Source organism: Athene noctua, chromosome 1 (assembly GCF_965140245.1).
Source record: "Athene noctua chromosome 1, bAthNoc1.hap1.1, whole genome shotgun sequence".
NCBI classification, from domain to species: Eukaryota; Metazoa; Chordata; class Aves; order Strigiformes; family Strigidae; genus Athene; species Athene noctua.
The window spans coordinates 122,228,842-122,249,790 of NC_134037.1; the positions used below are offsets into that span (position 1 = coordinate 122,228,842).

General features: G+C 39.1%; 1 protein-coding gene across 22 annotated transcripts in view; it reads left to right on the top strand.

Moving 5' to 3' along the window:
* The window catches only part of PLCB4 (phospholipase C beta 4), a 220,632-nt gene extending 201,574 nt beyond the window's left edge, over positions 1 to 19,058 (top strand). For 19 of the 22 annotated variants that reach the window (XM_074913462.1, XM_074914048.1, XM_074913212.1 and 16 more), the window contains 6 exons: positions 4,624 to 4,799; positions 9,748 to 9,849; positions 11,603 to 11,660; positions 12,085 to 12,171; positions 14,279 to 14,315; positions 17,137 to 19,058. In XM_074913462.1, the coding sequence (XP_074769563.1) occupies positions 4,624 to 4,799; positions 9,748 to 9,849; positions 11,603 to 11,660; positions 12,085 to 12,171; positions 14,279 to 14,315; positions 17,137 to 17,225 (549 nt within the window). In that variant the 3' untranslated portion in view covers positions 17,226 to 19,058. Of the gene's footprint in view, positions 1 to 4,623; positions 4,800 to 9,747; positions 9,850 to 11,602; positions 11,661 to 12,084; positions 12,172 to 14,278; positions 14,316 to 17,136 lie in introns of those variants that run through there. The other 3 variants (XM_074914312.1, XM_074914401.1, XR_012634300.1) reach the window with 2 other exon arrangements.
* The last annotated feature ends 1,891 nt before the right edge of the window (positions 19,059 to 20,949 follow it).

Consider the following 20,949-nt stretch of genomic DNA (forward strand, 5'->3'; position numbering starts at 1 on the left):
CTGCTTCTCACCTGTGTTCATTCACAGTCTGGAGTTAAGAGGTGTGATTTGTACATAAAGGGACAACCAAGTGTTCATTAATATTTCAAATCCAATAAATGTGATTCATGTTTTCCCTTTCCACAAATATATGCAGTTTCTGAGCTCTGTTCCTTTTAAAATCCTGCTTTCAAACTGGTTCCCTTCAATTTAATCCGTACCTGGAAAAAGATTGATTTTTGTCCACTCCCATGTCAGGTTTTAGGATGACATTTTCAAAGGAGACTTAAATGTAAGGTACTTTGAAATGCCAAGCCTCTGTGTGTTAGATAATTCCCAAAGAAATCTACAAGTCATCTACCTCTGTGGGTTTCTCTAGGCCAGGGATTTTCAGTTATCATGCTCACTGTGGTTCCATCAAAATCGTCCAGATTATGTACCTATTTTAGTATTCTCATAGACTTCTTTTGTTTCAATTGCCATGTGTGAGCCCTTGAATTATTCCTGGAGATCATTCAAAGGTTTGCAAGCAACAGGTTGGAAAACAGTGCTCAAGACCATAGGGAAATTAACTTTTCTCCTAGATGAAGGTAGGTACAATTAAATTAGATTAAATTCTGAGATTCTGAATACATTACACTGATATAGTGGGAGTTTGATTAATTAACAGTTGTTCAGCATTTCTCAGCATTTGGCCCACTAATTTTGATATCAGATTGTACCATAATTCAGCTTTAATTACAGCTCATGTCCTTCGGTGCAGCTCTTGTCACAACATGCATGTACGCTTTTAGCACCAGAGAGACCTTTTCATCTACAGAAGTCTTCCTGTCATGAGGAAGCATCCAGCCCAAGTTTGGCATAAAATATTTAAATTAGATCTGAATGTCCCAATGTGTACTTCACACACAATTAACCTAGCAGATGCAAATTACTTCCCTGCATTAGAAAAGTAGGTCCCAATATCAAGCAGGCAGAGGATGAAAAGAAAAAAAGGAAAGATTACTTCAAAGATTATTCCTGCTTGAACTTAGTGACTAAACAAACATCTTGCATATATGCTGCGCAAAAGAAAGTTCATTATCAAGATTTTAATTAGTCTCTTAGGTCCAGTGTAGGAACAGATTAAAGGACAGGATTGCAAAGACAATCTGTAGAACAGGAAAGAGAGAAGTTAGCTAATGGTTATTTTTCCTGTCCTTTTGGATAAGCAACACTGCCTTAATAGTGGAAAGTAGGACAAGAGCACAGTGAGTGGAAATGTAATAGTCATTTTAAGTATGATGCTAATAATTGGAGAAAAGCAGGATGTACACTGAATTTACTACATCTGAACTTTGAAGCATATCACAGATCTGCAGCATTATTGGATTTCAGGTGATTGGAGTCAAATCGGGTATTTTAAGACTTGTAACTTGTGTTTGGCAAATCCTTACACCCTTCTCATCAGGCTGACATCTTGCTCTGCCTGAAATCAGACTTCTAGCTTGCAGGATATTTAAGAAAATAAATCTTTTCCCACCCCTAGAGAAAACTTGTTTTACGAGGGGCTGTGCCTGCTTCTTAGACTGTATGCTGATGAAATTAGTAGCACATCGCTAGCACATCTGCCCCTGAACACAGGCAGGTTTTTTATGATTCTTGCCTCCTGTCTTCTCAGATTTAAAGTACTGTAAAGTACCACCGTACTTAATTCTCCTTGCAGGTTTCTTCTTCGGGAGTTGGAATTGATCCTCATGGGCCCCTTCCAACTCAAGATACTCTATGATTCTTTGGTATCAGTGTACCTGAGATACAGGATTCCTGCCTTTGTGTTCCTCTGTAGTGTATAATATTAACCATTTTAAAACCATTAATGGTCATGTTATTCATTTGCAGTGTGCCCTTGAGTCACTGTTTCTCTGCATTTGTTTGGGCTTTGTGAAAGCTCTTTTCAATTAAGTCACTAAATACTTGATTTCACCATGGCTTCCACTATTTATACATTTATTTGTTTCACTATTTCATTAAGTCACAATTCTTTTTTTAGGCAAAGATTGTTTCGCATTTCATTTACAGCATTAGGAGGCTTTAAGTAACAGCAAACTCTGCTTTACTGAAATACCTGCCTGTCCTTTTAGGGCAATGTAAAATGCTCTTACTAGGAATCAGATCTCATATGGTAATACCCCTGCACTTTCTAATGCTGCGGTCTGAAACCCAGTCCGAAGTGGCAGACTGTATGGAAGAGTTGCACTGCATCAGGCAGTGGAGGAGAATACTTGGACAGCTCTGTCACAGTTCCCACTACAATTTATTGATGTTTGAAAGAGGGCAGAGCCCAGTCAGAGCATTCTCTGCAGAAAGGCAATTTGAATCACAGATCTGTGTAAGGAACCATGTGTTTGCTCCTGTGTCGAGATGTGTGGTACACAGGTGTGATTTGCTGCTGGTTCTGCCTGTTTCCTGGGTCATATAATAGCACTTGTCTCTTTAAAATATTAACGCTTTTTACCATTGTGAACATGGAAGTTTTCTGGGTATGTGGTCTCTCTTCTGCTGTGGTCCCAGTTACATCCAGTTGCTCAGGACTTTGGATCTACCTGTACCTTTTTTCTCCAAATCGTGGATGGAGCTCACTCCATCTGAAAACTCTGCATTGAAAATAAATAAGGAGTGGGTTTTCCTGAGCACTTCAGCCATGACTGACTTTTAGCTCCCCTGAAGTTCACTCTAGGTGTCCCTGGGGGTTGATAAGCCAAATGAAGTCACTCCTGAGAGGAGATTCATGCAACCGAACTGAAGCATCTTGTTGCTTGAGGTCCTTTTGGATATAATAGAGGCATCTCCAAACCGTGTTTAGGTGTGATAAATCCTGCTTTGAAACTGCCCACCTTTTCACATCAGTAATACAAGGAGCTTGAACTAAACTTGGTCCTAACTTAAGCGCCTTAGGTGGGTTCCAGAGGTGAGCTGGAGTGTCTGGCCCTTAACCTTTCAAATAGTCCATCTGAAAAATGAGTCTCTCTACCAACATCCAGGCATTTATTTTGACCCATTTTAAAGTTGAATCCTCATGTTTTTCTGGCTCTGAAGGCAGTACTGCCTTATAAACATCTTATTAAAGATACTACTCCCACTGACTGTTCCACATTCTTCTGTGTATTTATCACTTCATAGTTGATAGGCTCTGGCTTAGTAGTACGCTTATCTACATACACAAAAATAAGCGTGGCTCATTTTGCTGGAAGTACACTCACTCTTAAACACCCTGATGAATTAGACTTATATTAGTCATACCAGTTTACCAATCTCCTGCCTCAAAATGCTTTTATTGTTTCCTGACAGCTGCAAAAAACTCCAGGTAGCTGCTTCTGCCTCCAGTTCTATCTGATTTGATATGGGACCACTATTTAGCCATAGTTAAATGCAAGTCTGGCTTTTGGGTTGTGGTGGTCACCCTGATCTGTTACAAAATTACTCTTTTTTTTTTTTTTTTTTTTTTTAATTTGGTGTCCAGTTTTATTATTCAACATTAGCTCTGTGTAGGAGGGCCTTCAGAGGAACCTCTACAGGGCAGAACGGAGACTGGGGCTGTTAAGGTCCCCTCTTCTTTCACTATCATCAGTGGGTGCAGGAGAGTCTGTTCCACATTATGCAGAGCCCACATGTGGGCACACACCTAAAATACTAGTATTGGTCTCTCACTTTGAGCAATATGGTGGCAATTTATGATTTGAAGAATAGGGTTTAGCTTTCATAAAAGATGACCCAGATGCTATTAGTCACCATAGTAGCAGTTGAAATGACTACCTGAAAATAGGTTTATTGTGAGGCATATTTTGTATACCACTTATGAAAAAGTAGGATAGCTTGTCAAAATATCCAAAGTTATTAAAGGATAATAAAAATACATCTTTCTATTAGCTTCTTTTCAAAATCATTGAATGAAATATATTATTATAACAACAACTCTGGTGATTTAGACTTCTTTGTATTGTCTTTTTTTGGGGAACATTCCAAAACTTTAATCTCATTATTCTTGTGAGTCTTGGGAGATAAACAAGAGAGGACTATTTGTCAGATTCCCTGCTGACTTAATGAATATAAAACAAAGATACGTAGCCCATCTTCAGAGTCAGGTTGTATTAAATACAGGATTTCTCTGTAAACTGACTGTGTTTGTAAAACTGTCTTCACAAAAATAAAAGACTGCATTTAAGCCCTCAGAGAAATCCCACTCACTAGGTTTTCTCTGTTGCTAATTTCAATACTTTTAATATATATTTTTTTCTTGGCAACCAAAACGTGAAACTGTTTTATTTTTAAATAAAATAAAATATTATAAAACCTCAGTGTTATAGGAGGTCTTAAAATAACAATAGTACAGTCAAGAGCGTAAATGCAGCCGATTTACTCAGGGCACTTCAGATAATAGAGTCCTAATAGCAGGGGTTGGTTTACAACTATAATACCCGATAGTGTCCTTGGTGGTTTTGTTACTCTGTGAAGCAACTTCATTTGTGTAACTTAATCTTTCACAATTTAGCTGCATTCTTTATAATTTTTTTTATGATTGTCTTTACATCATCTTCAGCAGTAGTAATAGTTGATCTCCTAGTCTATCTGAGAACCTCTGGCAAAGCTGCTGTTTCTTCTCTACAGGTCAAAGAGATTGTGGCACAGCACACTAAAGAGTGGTCTGAGATGATCAATACGCACAGTGCTGAAGAGCAAGAGATCCGTGATTTACACTTGAACCAACAGTGTGAACTACTGAAGAAACTGCTGATTAACGCTCATGAACAACAAACCCAGCAGCTAAAATTTTCACATGACAGGTGAGCAGGGCAGCACTACCTGATAATGAGGGCTTGGTTTATCTCTGCTTTGTATGATGGCTTTGTTTCTTGTGTTGATAGCCCCTGTAAAAGATACTGGGCTGTATGCATGGTAGAAGTAAAAGAAGGGATCATACAAGGTTTTGATAGATGCAGGAATGGGTTTCTTAACTGGTTTAGATTATCTGAACTTCATTAAAGTCAGCAGATGCGATGAAGCAGTGGTAGTTTGCATCAGCTGTGGGTGTGCTTAGGCTTCTGCCCAGGAACTTCAGTTCAGAGGCTGGAGACTGAGAAGTATCAAATATGGAAATATCCTTTGGAGTTGCCATCAGTCCCAGGGACATGTGTTTATATCATTGGTGATTATAAGAAAGATCCATGAAAAAATCATGTTATAAAAACAACAGGTGGCAGGATAAGCTACGTTATACTGATGTATTATCTTCATACAATATCCTGTAATAATCACTGGGAGTACAAAAGATATTGCACAACACTACTGTCTTGTTGCTTTTGTAATTACCCATCCTGCCCATTTAAAGTTAAATAAAATTAAATACATGTCATATACATAGTGTTAAAAATGTCAGTAATGAATAATCTTTTAAATTCTGTGATCTATTATGCAAAGCAGCCTAAAAGCATATGAATGCAAAATGTGTGTGTACATACATATATATTCATATGTAATTATCCTCAGCGTCTTTCACATGGGGGAAAAGGAATAAATAAATCACATTTGAAGAAAGAATTGAAATTATTTTTTTAAATTCCTGAGTGAAAAACAGCTTATCTTTGCATCGGAGAGAACACATGCTGGGACCTGCAAGCTTTCCATCCAACAGAGAATTGTCCCAGCAAAAGGCTTTTTTAGTGAGCTCATCTTTATGTTAATCTCCGTGTTAACCCACCTATTCAAGCAGTTCTGCAATACATACCCAGTCAAAAATGAAGCCCAAAAATTGTTAAATTATAATACAAATGCATTGTTCAAAAGATACTAGCCAGAGGAAGGTGCAGTCCTCCTTGGTACTGTATCTCTAAATTATACCTGTCTGCATCAGCCCAGAGAAATCACATCACATTTTTTAAGAGTCCTGTCTTCTGTCCTATTGGAAATTCACTACAATGCTTAGAAGATAATTCATTAATATGTAGCCTGTGAAAGTAAGTTTTTTGTTTTCTTTCCCCTACATACTTCTTTCTTCTCTTAACTTTGCTGAAGACTGTCATTGTAGGCAGCTATTCCATCTACACTACAGCAGAGTTTAGTATTTTTTAAAGCTTTTTTCTCATAGTTTTTGTCTTTGGGTTTAGAATTTCAGTATCTATATTTAAACAGCCTTATGTCATTTCTTGTAAATGGTTCTTATAGTCTTAGTAATGCATCTTTTTCTCTTATTAGAAATCATTTGTGTTCAGTCCATGTATTGTTGTGTTTTCAGAGCTACTAAGAACCAGACCTGAAAATCTACATCCTGATAAATACTGACAACTTTTCTTCTCAGCTGTCCCAGACCTTCAAAATTCTTTCTGCTTTATTCATTGCAATTTAGTGTGCTTTTGCTTATTTGGGAATTTGGGAAGATAAAATAACACGTTAATGCACTTCATTGTCGTCTGAATGTGCAGACTGGGGACTTTCCTGTTTAGAACAAATTTAAGACTGTGTCTGAACCTATGAATATTTCAGAAGAATTTGGAATGTGAAATATTGAAATGTGAATAATAATGCCCCAAAGAGACTTTACACTTAATCATTTGTAAACTTTTTTATAGAATATATTGTGTGGAGGAATGTGTATGCATTTTTATGTATAGTTGTATGTAATAGCCAAGAGACAACTCGGGTCACCATAGGAAAAAAAGATCTATCTGAGAGCAGTGTGGGAGGTGGACCATGCTCTCAGCATGCTGTTCTCACTGCTTGCCTCTCTGTGAGCTGAGGTAATGAGCTAGCTATCACAACAGAGGACACAGGGCAAGGAGGAAAGATAAGTAATCTAAAATGATGTAGTTATCTGCTGTAGGGTAGAGACTTTCCCTCCATGTGCAGTACAAAAAGCAATTACAGTTTGTGCATTGAGCTTATTTAAAAACAAAGCAGAAGACAGCAGATACTACTAAAAATCTGAAGCTTATTGAACTCCGGGGATGCTGTGCCCCCTGCCTCCCCAGGCTTGGGTTAGCTTTACTGACTTGGATGTAGTGAGCTTGCAGCATTTCAGGAATTGGGGATGGGAAGATGTTATTCGCAAGCATCGTGTACCCAGATAAAATAACATGAGAGAGAAAGAAAAATTAAATGCGGTGGTTTAGGGGTTTTTTTAATAAAAGAACAGATTTCTGGTCATAAAACACTGGTGACATAAAATGACATGTTAATACACTTTAGTGTCATCGAAATATATGTATAAATTCCAAGGATAGATTTACTGCTTAAAGTTATGTACCCCTTTAGAAGACACGTTTGTATAAATTTCAGAATTGCTGTCAGTATGACACAGTAGGAAACCAGCAGTTAAATCTTGCAGCTTGTGTGCCACGTTTTTCAGAATCCTTTTTCTCTTTACCATCCTGGCCTGTCTGCTTTTTCCAGTTAACTCTGGCTGTAGGCATCGCCACTGCTGGTGAGTGGGCATGTGGTCTTGAGTGGTGATGTCACACTGCAGCCAGGTTGAACTTGAGACCTGACATGAAGCCCCGTGCCAGGCAGTTGAGCAGAGAACTGACACTAGAACTTTGTTCCCGTCTTTGAGAAGGGTTGTTTTAGAAAGGAGTGGTCCCTACAAGCGCTTCTTGGTGATTATAAAAGGAAGATAAGAGTTTTCATTTCTTCTGTTAATAATACCTTTTATTTCTTGCAAGCAGTGCAAAGACCCTGGAACTACCTGAAAGGAGGTTGCGGAGAATTGGGCATCAGTCTCTTTAACCAAGTAGTAAGCAATAGAACAAGAGGGTATGGCCTCAAGCTTACCAGGGAAGGTTTAGACTGGCTATTAGGAACCATTTCTTTCCAGAAGGGGTTGTGGGGGTTGGAATGGGCTGCCCAGGGCAGGGGTGGAGTCCCCATCCCTGGAGGGGTTGAAGAGTCAGTTGACCCAGCGCTGAGGGATCTGGTGGAGTTGAGAACTGTTAATGTTGGGTTGATGGTTGGACTGGATGATCTTCAAGGTCTTTTCCAATTCTTTGATTCTTTGAAGACCCAACAGCAGTGCAACTCAGAGCTAGATTATAGTCTGCAGAATAGAGAAACAGTTGGATACAGATGTGTTGGCTTTTTCAGCCGTATCCATGGCCAAAGCCTTATTTTGAAATCATCAGCATTGCACAAAACTCCTCTGATCCTCTTCCTTCACTCTAAAATTACATCTGGTGCAAATAGACTAAATCAATTTGAATACCTACACTTCACTTTTTTCATATCCTTAAGCACAGTAATAAAAATAAATTATTTCAGTACCGCTCTTAAGATAGTGTGCTTAAAAATTACTTCAAATACAATGAAGAAATAAAAAGCTTTTATTTGGAGAAAGGACTGTTGGAATGCAATGTGCTCTTGACACAAAATTTTCTTAGAACCCTGTCTAATTTTTGCTGTGATACCACTGCTTTTAAATCTGTATTCAGGAAATGTTTCACCTTATGAACTCTTGGAGAGAGAAAAAACAAGCTTTGCATTTCTTCTAATAACAATTTCAAACTGTGGAAAATGTAAGTCACAGAACAAAGTTTCCTCATGCTACTTAATGATTAATGTCTTTTAGAGATGAAAGAAAGCAAAAACAGGTTCAGTGACAACATTTCATTAAATAAAGTACTCTGTTCTGTGTCACACCCCTCCTCTTTGCATACAAAATACTTAGAATTTTGGGTTAATAAGTACAATAATTGTTTAGTGCTCTACTTAAGATCGTGTCCAGAAGAGACTAAGGCACTGCCTTGCCTTGAATGGGTAACTTTTAGATGCTTATGCACTACTGGGGACTTTACAATCTGTTATTTGCTGCCTAATTTCCATATATAATTCCTGTTTAAATAAGCACTTAAGATCGGGAGCTGCAAGAGCGGGAATGCTAAGCTGGCAGAAAGCAAGAGCTAGCCTTCAGGGATGCCTTTTTGGAGCTTGACTGGCTTACATGTGACAAAAAGCCTTCCACTCACTCAGAGTTCATAAACCATTTCTGAAAGTCAGCATCTGTGCCGTTACTCCCAAAAAAGAAGCATGATTCTTTTCAAAACAACAGGATATTTATTTTCTTATTTTCTGTTTTTCTACTACACTGGCTGAAACACTGAAGAGGTTTTCCACCTCCTGAGTCAAACCACATCACTCAGGACATTACCCCTGGAAGGTGATTGCCACCTTCCTGTTAAAGCTCTCTCGTTTCACAGGAAAGGCTATGAGGTTCACTGAGCCAGAAGGAGAAACCGAAGACAAGTCTGACCATGGTCTAAACCATAGGGTTTTTTCAAGCCCAAAGTAGAAGTCTTAAAAGGAAGTCTCTCAGCTCATACCACAACTAGCGAGTATTATTACTTTTCATATTGCAATCATGTTCTGAGTACAGGATTTGTAAGGTTTTTTTAGCCAGTTTTAGAAGACAAATTGCATTTTCTAAATGGCTGATGATAGCTCATACTTGGACAACTCATATGCTAGGGAGAAAAGAGTGTTTTATACCCTTTTGTATCATTCAAAGTGTAAAAATACTTTTAAAATGATCTTTCAGATTATATTCTCTGGAACAAATGGAGACTTCTGAACGCTTGCTCAAACTGTGTAAAGTCTGCTTAGAGGAAGGCAGTTTTCTTATGGTTTGTTCTTTCCTCTTCCTTAGTGCTTTGAGGACAAAATTTAACCACAGCATAGAGTAATATTAAGAAACCAACCTCAGCAACAACTGCATCTTAGGCATTAATGACTTTGTTTGGTTTTGCCTAGGGAAAGCAAGGAAATGCGTGCCAATCAGGCTAAAATATCTATGGAGAACAGCAAAGCCATAAGCCAAGACAAGTCTATCAAAAATAAAGCTGAGAGAGAGAGGTAAGTATCATCTCCCTTCTTGAGAAGGAAGGAGTTCTGTCAAAGGCTGACAGGTGAACTCATGGATTAATTCTGTTAAAACCATGCTTTTATCTATGGAAACAATGCCCAACTAATGATTGTGCTGAATATATTTTTAGATGACCATTTTAGGAAAAATGTTGCTTTTCTTATATTCATCCTTTTAACAGATGTAATGATCTGAGCAGGGAAATAAAAAGGTTCTTTATACTCAGCTGTGACTGACTGGTGTAGGTCTAATCACACTATTAAATTGAAACACATCAATAAGAGTTTTAATGATTGTACTTTACTGTTGCTTTTTAAATGAAATGAGGGCTATACCAAAAAGGGAATCTGAGGTTTGGTTCTAGTTGAAGTTAGAATAACTGGAGAGGCAGCATCACTGAAAACACAGGAGGTGGTGCCGGTGAAAGTCTTTCTCCCTCATCTACTGATAGCACAGAGGGGAAATGGAACAGAGGGAAGGAGTGCTAAAAGTGATGATAATAAGCAGAGAGGGTGATGGAAGATAGGAGTGAAGAAGCAGGAATGTACTCCACAAGGGCACACATGTTTGATTCTCCACTCGTGACCTGGGCTGCAGTGCTGTCCCTCGTTATGTGCTGGCGTGGAGACCTGGCCAACGTCCACGCTCAGCTGACCAAGGGCACTGCTGCACTTGCACAGTGGGTTGCTCACAGCACGTTTGGGGATGACAACCTGAACTGACTTCAGAGATCAGAGAGACACTTGCCAGTACCAGCAACTGAGACTTTTGGGAGGATTACTCTCCATGATAGCTATTTTAAGTTTCTTCTGTTTACCCTAAAAGTTTCTAAATAAATAGATAAAAGCAGAGTCTACGTGATAATGTCTTACAAGCCTTCAGGGCTTCCCCTTCACTTTGGGCTTGCCATCTGGCTCATTCTTTCCTCTTATACATTCCCTCATTGACACTGGGCTATTTTGGTCAAAAAGGTTGAATTTGATCCCACTGAACTAAGTCCCCTGAGTGTTACACATTCCTAGCTCATCAGGAAGATGAGTTGTCAGAGCCCTCAGTAACTGTATGCTTAGTTAATGTAAGACCTCCACTAATGACTCCGAGATAAATCTCTTCCCAGATTTGAAAACAGTCTGAATGCAGTCCTGGTTTTCAGGCTTTGCGATTAGCCTGATTCGGCTCTTTGAACTATTTTTGGTATATTCCGTGGCGGAAGAGACACTTTGTGGTTAGGTATTTTATGTAATTATTAATTGTATACTTATCTTTTTGCTTAAATAACAGCTTTAAGAACCTTACAACATTGGAAAGCTGTAACTTCACTTATGATTGTCAGATGATTTTTCCATTACTGCTCTTAAGAGATGTAGCGCTCTTTATATGCCAAAATAAATTGAGAACAGAGGCAGTAAGGGATACACAATGAATTAAACTTTTTTTTAAGTTCTGTCCACCACTCTTGATTAAGGGAAAAAAACCCCCAAACTTCATTCATAACAGTCCGGGGGGGTTTTGTTTGGTTTGGGTTTTTTTTTTTCAAGTTTTCAATCATACTGTCAATGTACTTAGAAACCTTTAAGTGGAAAGGTGTGTAGCCAGAGGAGTGTACAATTTGCCATTACTCCCACATGGTACAGATAATCAGAAACCAGAATATACCTTATGAATTTGTGATTCTCTCTATTGTAGCTTTTGGGTTTCTTTTTTTCCAATGAGTCTTCATGGACAACGTTTGCATTTTTTTAGGCGAGTCAGAGAACTGAACAGCAGCAACACTAAAAAGTTCCTGGAAGAGAGAAAAAGGGTAACTATAACTTTGACAGAGTCACTGGGCACTGTTTCTTGATATTAATTTTCATTTCCCTGTGTTGAGAGTCCAGCTCTAGTAAACAGACATTTGTCCTTACTTTGTTCCATATACTTGTAGTGTAAAAGATCTAACATCTATGTAAGAGAAAGCTATTTTAAATTCACAAAATTACTGTTCGCTGTTGTGTATTTACTACTTTTGTGTAATATATATTATATATGTAATATGTATGATATAAATATGTTATTACATTAATAGCTCTTAAGATTGGATGATATAATAGGCCTCCTGTGATGTTTTGTGCCATCCAAATGGGGCAAGACAGTGTATATATGGATGTGTTTCAAGTAAGTTGTTATCTTGCTTGTTAATAATGTTACATTTCCCCCCCCCCCTTTTTTTTTTTTCTTGCTTACAGCTGGCAGTGAAGCAGTCAAAAGAAATGGATCAGTTGAAAAAAGTTCAACTTGAGCATTTAGAAGTCTTGGAGAAGCAGAACGAGCAGGTATCTTATTTTAAAAGCTTAAAAGAAAAGCAAGCTAGTGAAAACAGTAACCATAATCAGGCTGAGCAGAATGCTTCTGCATGTAAGTCATTACCAAACTTGGGGAAATGAGCTTGGAGAGTTAAAATGAAGAGGTGAGGTGACTTAAATAATGGTACAGAACCAGATTTGTTTCAGATAAGCATGTGAAAGCTAGACTGCTTAGCCAGACTGTCCTTTCAGCTGTTCAGCCACATTGATACTTGTTAGCTAGATATGATAGTCATAAAAGGCACAGCATATCCATTTTAATTACTCCAGAAAAGTACCTCAAGCAAATCTGTTTCCTTCATTTTGGAACTTACATTTCCAGTGCTGTTTGGAAAATAGAGGTGAAACGTGCATAGAGCATCTCTGAACTCTGAGACAGTTAATTTGAACTGAATTCTAGAGATGTATAGTAGCATGGGGAGTTTTATCTCTAGTAGTACACCCTTTCCTAATAAAAATACCTTATTATTTTCTGCTAGTTTATAAGCACTTTTTTTTTTTAATGGAAAAAACTACTTGGCAAGGAAAGGAAAACTCTAATCTCATTTCTGGAAGAAGCAACACTATGTTCTGAGCAGTTCCCTTGCTGAAAGGTTGAGCCAGCAGAGCTGTAATAATTGCATAGACTTGCAGTACTGCACTTACACAAATGTAAACTACAAGGGGAATATACCTGGCAGTTCAGTGAGGTGAGAGAGAAGGTGTGCGCTTAATACCCATTACTTTCAAGGGTTGTGTACTTAATTCTTTGTTTATTAAATGTTCAGGACTTGAACTCTCTGGCAGACGTTGTAGTATGAATTAAAGCCATCTTGCAGAGGGAGAGGGAAGAGTACATGCAAACCAAGTATTTACACTGTCAGGACAGTCCTACAGCCCCAAAAGCTGCAACCAGATTAACTTCTAGGGGGGCAACAGCATGTAGGATCTCGGGCAGCTGCTGCCACTGAGCCACAGCCACCACGGCTCTGTCTTCCAATCGCTCCACTTCCCTTCTGGACAATCACCAAAATTCCTCATCTGTTCCCTCACAGGGTTTCTGTAGATGACATCTCTGACATCCAGCATGAATGGTGGTGTCAGTCAGTGTGGTCCTGAGCAATATCTGCACAGAATCAAAAGGCAGGGGTGGCAGGCACCCTGGGGAGGCAGCTGGGCTACCGCAGATCTGTGGCGTCACTGCAGAAAGGATGAGGAAAACTCCCTGTCAACTCTGCTAGTTTTCAAAAATGATGGGCTTGGTCCAGAGACAGGTGTTATTAGTGGCTTTTTTCCTTTGGCTTCAGAGGGCTTTGGGTCCATTTTTTAAAAACACAAGAACGAGAGAATGATTCTAGTTGTGCTTTTAACCACAGTGTGATAACCACGTGATGTATAAGGGAGGAAGGTTGCTGGGAAATAAGTGTAAATCATTAAAGTCGTCACCTCTTTCAGCAACTAGATATTTCCCTCACCTGGGGTTACAGCTTCCACTGCTGAGAGGTGGTAACAGCCCACATGAGCTTGCTCATACTCCATTTCAGAGATGAAGTCGGCTTAAATCACCAATGCTTAAGTGGAGTAAGATCCTTCATGTGCTGGTTATCGCTTCTGTTTGGGCATGTGGTGGCCTCCACCACAGGGGTAGTCCTTAACAGCTTTTTAACTCACTCTAATTCCATCCATCAGAGTGTGTATTTTCATACCTGCTATTTGGACCACTTCCTTTTAGACCCAGAAGTGCACCAGCGCAAAACCCCACCTGAGTCTGGTTTCGTTGTTATACACATTGATGTATGAAAGCTAGCTGGATTGAGATGAAGGTGGTATTTGTTTAATGAGAATTTCAAAACGTGGGTTTTTTTTTTTTCTTTTCCTGATCAAACAAGAGAAGAAATTTTTCATCAAATATACAATGTAGGAAAGTAGAATTATGGGTGGAAACAGCCTTCAATACAAACTGTTATGAATTTAAATTTGTTTTGGTTTATGTATGGTTTTCTTGCATTAATTTTGCAATCTCACTTCAGTTTTCATTCATTTAATTTGCTTCTTGTTGTATTACTCAATTTTGACATTATTATTTTTGTACAAACAGCTTTTGAAATCCTGTCATGCAGTGTCTCAAACACAAGGTAGGATGGACGTATAATAAGCAAACTCTTATTTCAGTGTGGTTTCCTTCTAAATTAAATCATTATCATTGGAGCCCTCCTTGTAAATACAACCATTGGGAAGTACCATTGACATAGTGAACGCATTGTTAATCTTGTTTGCACACAGATATTTGAGCCTGACACAATATTAACAGTATTTTGTGCTTTAGCATCTCAAATTCAGATGCATATGAACAGCGATCTGCAGAGAAAATATTTAGAGATTAACTCGTATTGTACGTTAGCTGTTGTTACGGAAAGATACGCTTAGAGTGCTAAACTGTGTCTGTGAGAAGTGTCTATGGATCTGAGAAAACCATTTTGGTGTTAACATACATACGATTAACTGCTAATGCTGATAGTCAGACAAAGGGTATCCACATATATTAGTATGGTAATAAAATAAGTAATTCCACACTAAGAATAGCAAAATATAGATGGCTAGAAATAGCTTTTTAGTGTCTAAAGAGAGGCTTCCAGTGCTTTAAAATTCACTTCAGAATCCAACACATTACAAGGTATAGCAATTATACTTACCGTGTGGCCGTGCTGCTGTGGCTTCCTAAATAATCGTTACACACAAGAAATCTCTATTAACCCCTGTCTTACCAAGGGAAATAGTTGCATTAGGCTTGAACATCCAGTTGTACAGTATTGCCTGATCTGAATGACTTTCTTGAATTGGTAACATCTTGCACCTCTGACTCTGACAGCACCATTAACAGTGTTTATTTTTTAGACATATAATGAGGGAAAAAAGCATGTTTGTTAGGCTAGGAAAAAGATAAAAAATTATTCTTTTACTGTATATGGTTCTTAGCCTATCTTAGGTCTCACTAGAGAGCAAGCATGTTGAAAGCAGAGTCCATGAGCTGCTGCTCCATGAATTCACTGTAGCTTCAACACTGCCTTCCAGAAGGCTCGTGGCCAGGCAGTATGCTTGCATGTTCACGTCACAATGTGCTGTCTGAACCAGCCTTGGACTAGCAAAAACGGCCGTCCTGGCCCTATGCTAATGTCCTCTTTGAAGCCAAGTTATCTCTAAAATAATTCTGTACGCCACACGTTGGCGTGCAAAACTTTTATAGGACACTATGTGCCAGTAGTTAAGTCACAAGCCTAAAACGTAAAATGTGTGAGTCACTAAGAAGCAACCACAGCGTTTTGTTTTATCTGGAATTTCTTTCGCACACAGACAAAATCCAGCCGACATTTCAGAAGAGGTTGTACATATTGATTTATTTATTATGTTTCCATATTTTCATGTTAAAATTATTTCTTCATTACTTTCAAGCTTTTAACTCATTTAAATGGAGAGCGTTGATTAATTTTTAATCATATTTATGACAGTTGCTTTGCTATTATCATAATTACTTTTTTCCCCAAGATGATGATTATAAAAGTACAGGGCTAGATTTTTCAAGAAGGCATGTATATCACATCTGCACAAACCCACGTATACCTTGCAAAATGAATAGCTCTGCATCTCATTACTGTAGATCTACATCTGCCCATTTTTGCATATGCAAATATGCGTTTGCACATCCAGAATAGGTGAGTCCTTAAGTAGGAGCTTGTATAGCAGAGTTCCCTGTCTAAGCAACATTTACAACTTTTTGGGGAACACAGTTCACATAAGTCCAATAACATTCTTCCCTGCATGATGGATACAGAGCAGTTACACCAAAGAAAATATTAGCTTGGTTTGCCTCTTCCTAAACCTGTCCTCACCGTCAGGAGCTTGATTGTTAAGATAGATGGGTTAGCTTGCCCTCTGGGTCAATTTATTCAGAGTCCTTTGGGTTATAGATTTAAATAATTTCCTAGATTGAGAGCCCTCAGAGGCAATGAAGAGATGCTGACTCCCAGTTCCTTTAGACAGCAGAGTTTCGAACCAAAGTGCAACTTCAAACGTGCAACTGAGCCACAGGAAAAGTAAATGTGCATGTGTGCGTGTCAGAGAGAGAAAGGAAGGGAGAGGAAGGGAGTTAAAAAAAGCTCTCTAAGCAGGGAATTCCCAGCCCAGTGCTTTAACTGCTTGCAAAACCCGAGGCGTGCGGAGTTTCCAGCAGATCTGGCATACGTTCAGTACTGTATTTTGCACAGCACATTTGGATAGAGTTTCAGGTGGATGGGGTGTGTGTAATCCCATGGAGCGTATAGCAGTAGCCTAATCCTGAGGTGAAAAACACCACGTCTGCAATCACACGGATCTCCACAACAGATGGAGATTTTGTTTATTATTTTATTATATTTACTATATAATTTTAAAAATTATTATTACTTTCAAAGATCTTGCCTAATTGCAAGGAAGATGTTACATTGATGGATTTTTGTCATTCATTGTCTTTATGAAAGAAACAAGTTCAGATCATAGGTGAACTCTCTAAACATTTCAGGAAGTAAGACGTCGCAGTCCTCGCACAGCAGCAGTGAAGGATACGTTCCCAAAGACATTTCCTATCAGGAGAAACAGTCAAATAGGCATCTGCCTAGTTTTCTTCTCCAAAATTGGAGCTTCTGAGTTTTACCATACGCGTCTTTAAAAAGTCAACCTGTGACTCTTGGAGTAGGATCAAAAATATTTCCCTAGGGTTTGTAGACGTAAGAATTACATCTGATTTTGAAAACAGAATTACACTGGGCAGGGGTGGTGGTGGTGGTGTGGTAAACAATGTTATTACATATATCTTCAGTGTGTTTTGTCTGTATTTCACTCAGACACTGTCATATAAAACACGTGCTTCATTTTGAACAAAAGGTCTAATGCAATGCTTCATGCAGTTATTTTGGATTGCAGGCAAAGGAGATGCAGCAGATGGTGAAGCTGGAAGCAGAGATGGATCGCAGGCCAGCAACAGTGGTCTGAAGCCTCAACAAGCAAATTGAAGTTGGAGAACACAGCATCCTTAAAATGAGAGCAAAATTCAAAATAATATTGCTGAGGTTGAAAAGTGGGCTTTTTTCTTTTTCTTTTTTTTTTTTTTAATTTTTGAGGGGGGGGTGGGTGGTTTGGTTCTTTGTTTTTAATATATAAAGTGTAGTTACAGACCACCAAGTCTTAAGGTTTGTATTATTTCTTTTTTAACACTGGGCACTGAATTTCCTTTGTTGGATTTCCATATGCATTTCCTTTGTTTGGAAAAAACACTAATCAGAAGATGAAGACAGTTTTTTAAACACAGTCCTGTATTCCTTTCTGTATCTCAAGAGGCAGCTTGCCTTGCATCAGAATTACACAATCGGAGCCTTCAAACACAACAGATATTTTTAACATCATCTCAAATGGCAACAAAACTGTAGTCAGGTCATGTTATTTACCACTTGTGTTCTCACGTGTGGTATGTTGTGTGGAAACCCCATGCTGCCTGATCCCGACAAGCAACAGCTTGTCAGATGTCATCAAGCCCACTGAACTGGATCTTCTGCTAAGTCACTGTAATGATCAGTACAGTAAGGAGCTGAGTTTGGGCAATTAAAAAATTATATTTCAAAGTATTTTTCAGGCAGCAGGCAGTTGAAAGTTAACTGTCTATGTTCAAAAGTACAGTATGTACAAAGTCATCGGCCAAATTCATCAACTGTAACAGTAACTTGACAGGATATTTCTGCAGTCCAATGATGTCATTCACAAGTGCCATATCAACTCTTATCCCGTCTGAAAGGAGCTGATATTCTGTAAAAGTTACTGCAATGGTGAGTGTGAGGGAAATACGGTATATTTGTGCCAAAACTGATCAGTGCTCTAAGGAATTACATATTAGGCACTTTAAGAAAAGTTTACATCCTACATTGCTTGTATAGAAATTGCATTTTGATCCTGTTGCTGCAAATCCCAGATATTACAGTTCATTGTAACTTAAAGATTGTTTAAATGGCTTTTGGCAAAAAGTTTGTAACTGTGAAAATGTAAAAAGTATTTATACACTTCAGAATCACAGCATTGTAGAAAATCACATACATGTTGCCACGTGATAAAATTATTCAACAGAAATGCTAAGAGTATGTTTGCATGTGATACAAATGCTACTAAGACTGTAATGCCTACTCTATGACCACAGTCATTCTACTAGCTGGTAAATACTGAATAAATGTATGGCACAGAATATTGTTTGATTAATTACAAAGACTTTTAGCATAACAAGGTCTCTATATATATGTGTGTATATTAATTACGTGGGCATTCTTGATACTTGTAGTAAAAGAAAAGTACATAACTAATTTAATTTTACACAAAAGTATTTATGCAGATTTTCAGAATTTCATATCAGGAATAACCTTTTTATGTCCATTAGATATAAAACCAATTTGCTAATGTGTTAATTTGCATGTTTCTAGAGCTTGCTGTAGTTATATTGCAAAACAATGCATGTAAGCATTCCGCTTGGAATTTGTCCATGCTGCCAATTCAAAGATGACTGCATGGAAAACTGGTAGTTTAGAACAAATCAGATTCCTGATTTCAATGTACTAAGCACCAATTACTTTGTTGTATATGCTTGTACAAACAAATTCTACATATTCCTATAAACAAAATAAATTAAAAGAGAGAATTATGTTATTGTCAGTCCTGAGATGAAACGTTCAACTTCTCTAATAAAAACCTTAAAAATTCAAAACCTTTAGTTTTGACTGTAGTGAATTGTAGGGTGGTGGCATTATTGCAAATTTTTAGCAAGTTGTATTTCCTGTAAAAATGTGCATAGTGTAAATATATTTCTATCACAGCTTATTTATTCAAAGGAGTCTTATTTCTTTTAAGCGGTAGCAGAATTGCGCAGCATCGGTCCTGGCAGCACTACAGAACTGCCAAAGTACAGTGTAGCAGCTCTGCTTTGAGATGCAGCAACCCGAGTTCAGTGTAGCAGCTCTGCCTTGAGAACACAATGAGGTCAGTGAAGTCTGTAGGTATTTAAGGCAGGATTTAAGCAAACTTGTGATGCCTGTTCAGAATTCCCATTCCAAGGCATCACCTTATGATCCGTAATGTTTTAAAGGCAAGTCGTGTACTGGGAGCAGCTTTCCCTGCTCTCTGAGTGGGGCTCAACTGCTGGAGGGAGCTGGGAGCAGCAGTGTTTTCAGAGCACACCGGACAGGATCCGGCGTCTCAGCCAAGGCAGTGATTATTTTTAAAATTTTTAAAAATTAAAAATATCTTCTAAAACACAGTTGGTGGAGACAGTGCTACGAGATGGGATTTTTTACTGTTGCCTACCGCAGTGGTTTCTAGCCAGTAAGGAGAAGCAAATGTCAGACCAGATACGGAGTGAACTAGTTTTCTTAGGCTCACTCACAGCCTGGCTGGAAGCCACTGTCCTACCTGTCAAAGAAATAGCTGGAAAGGGAGGACTTGGGTTCAGCTCACATCCTTCTCTGAGGAAAATCAAACCTCCCTGTTTTAATTCCCAGGCTAGTATCCTACGTATCAGGGAATAGGCTGGGTTTGGAAGGCTAGAAAATACTGTCCACAGCCTCCTTTTGAGTCTCTGCTCGCTGCTGAGCCAGGAGCGAGGCGTTTATCAAGTCAGAGAGAAAATGTGCTTCTGTGAGACACTGGAGTTGGGTAGCCTCAGCTCTCAGAACTGTTGCGTATTTCATCCATTGACAATTTAGCATAAAATGCAGACAGTAATTTGAAATTAAGTGATGAATTTTGTCAGCTAAGGATTTTGAAATACTGTTTAAGTAGTATTTGATTCAAAAATTATTTGAAGTTTGGCCGCTAATGTAATGAGGTGAGAATTTCCATTGAGATGAAATAGGCTAATCAATTTGAACATTGATACTGAGTTAAAGCAGTTTAAAATGTCACTCCCTGCCAAGGTGATGGATTCCACTTCAGTGAAATTTCATCGAGGGAAGTGGCAGATTCTGCCTCTCTGAATCTCTTCAGATAAATTCAGTGCAGCTGTGATGGGGAGGGTCATGACACCCTGGCCTCAGAGGCAGCCTGCTACCCTTGTGGGGGTTGGTCATTAACTTGACTCTTTCCAAGTGAGGGTCTGTTTAACCCCTGCCCTGCTCAAGTGCAGTTGCGCTGCATTGCCAGAGACCCAAAATCCCCCTTGGGGGTGGATCTCCTTGCAGGCAGATCCTGGAGCTGCTCGGTTGGAAAACCCTGCTCCCAGGGATGCGCCAGCAGTCCCAGCACTGTCACCCCGCTGCGCGCTCCCTGCGAGGAGGCAGGTGAGAGTTATTGCTGTCTGGTAGTCAGGGGGTAACAGTGGGGGTTCCACTTTCAGAGAAAGGCAGGCAGCCTCCATACCTAAGGGTAAGGGCAGGTTGCAGGTTTGGCTGCAGGGGATCCAACCCGTGACCCTAAATTGGCCCTGGTCACAGCATTTCAGGTCAGCTAATGCTGCGCTGGCTCCTTGGGTGAGACCTTTCCACTCTGACAATGTTTTGGGGCTTTATTAGGGTTAGGAACTCTTTGGCCTTTCCCTTTTTTGCCATGGAGAGCAGGATAAACGCAGCTCTGCAGGTAAGAAGTGGGGATTGTTGCTCTAGCTGGAGGCTTTTTTGTTGTGCTGTGCAGCTGGCAGGTGCCAGAAGAGGATGGCTCCGTGCCGTGGGGTTTGGTGGGCTGAGGGTCTTGTCCAGCTGCTCTCCCCCA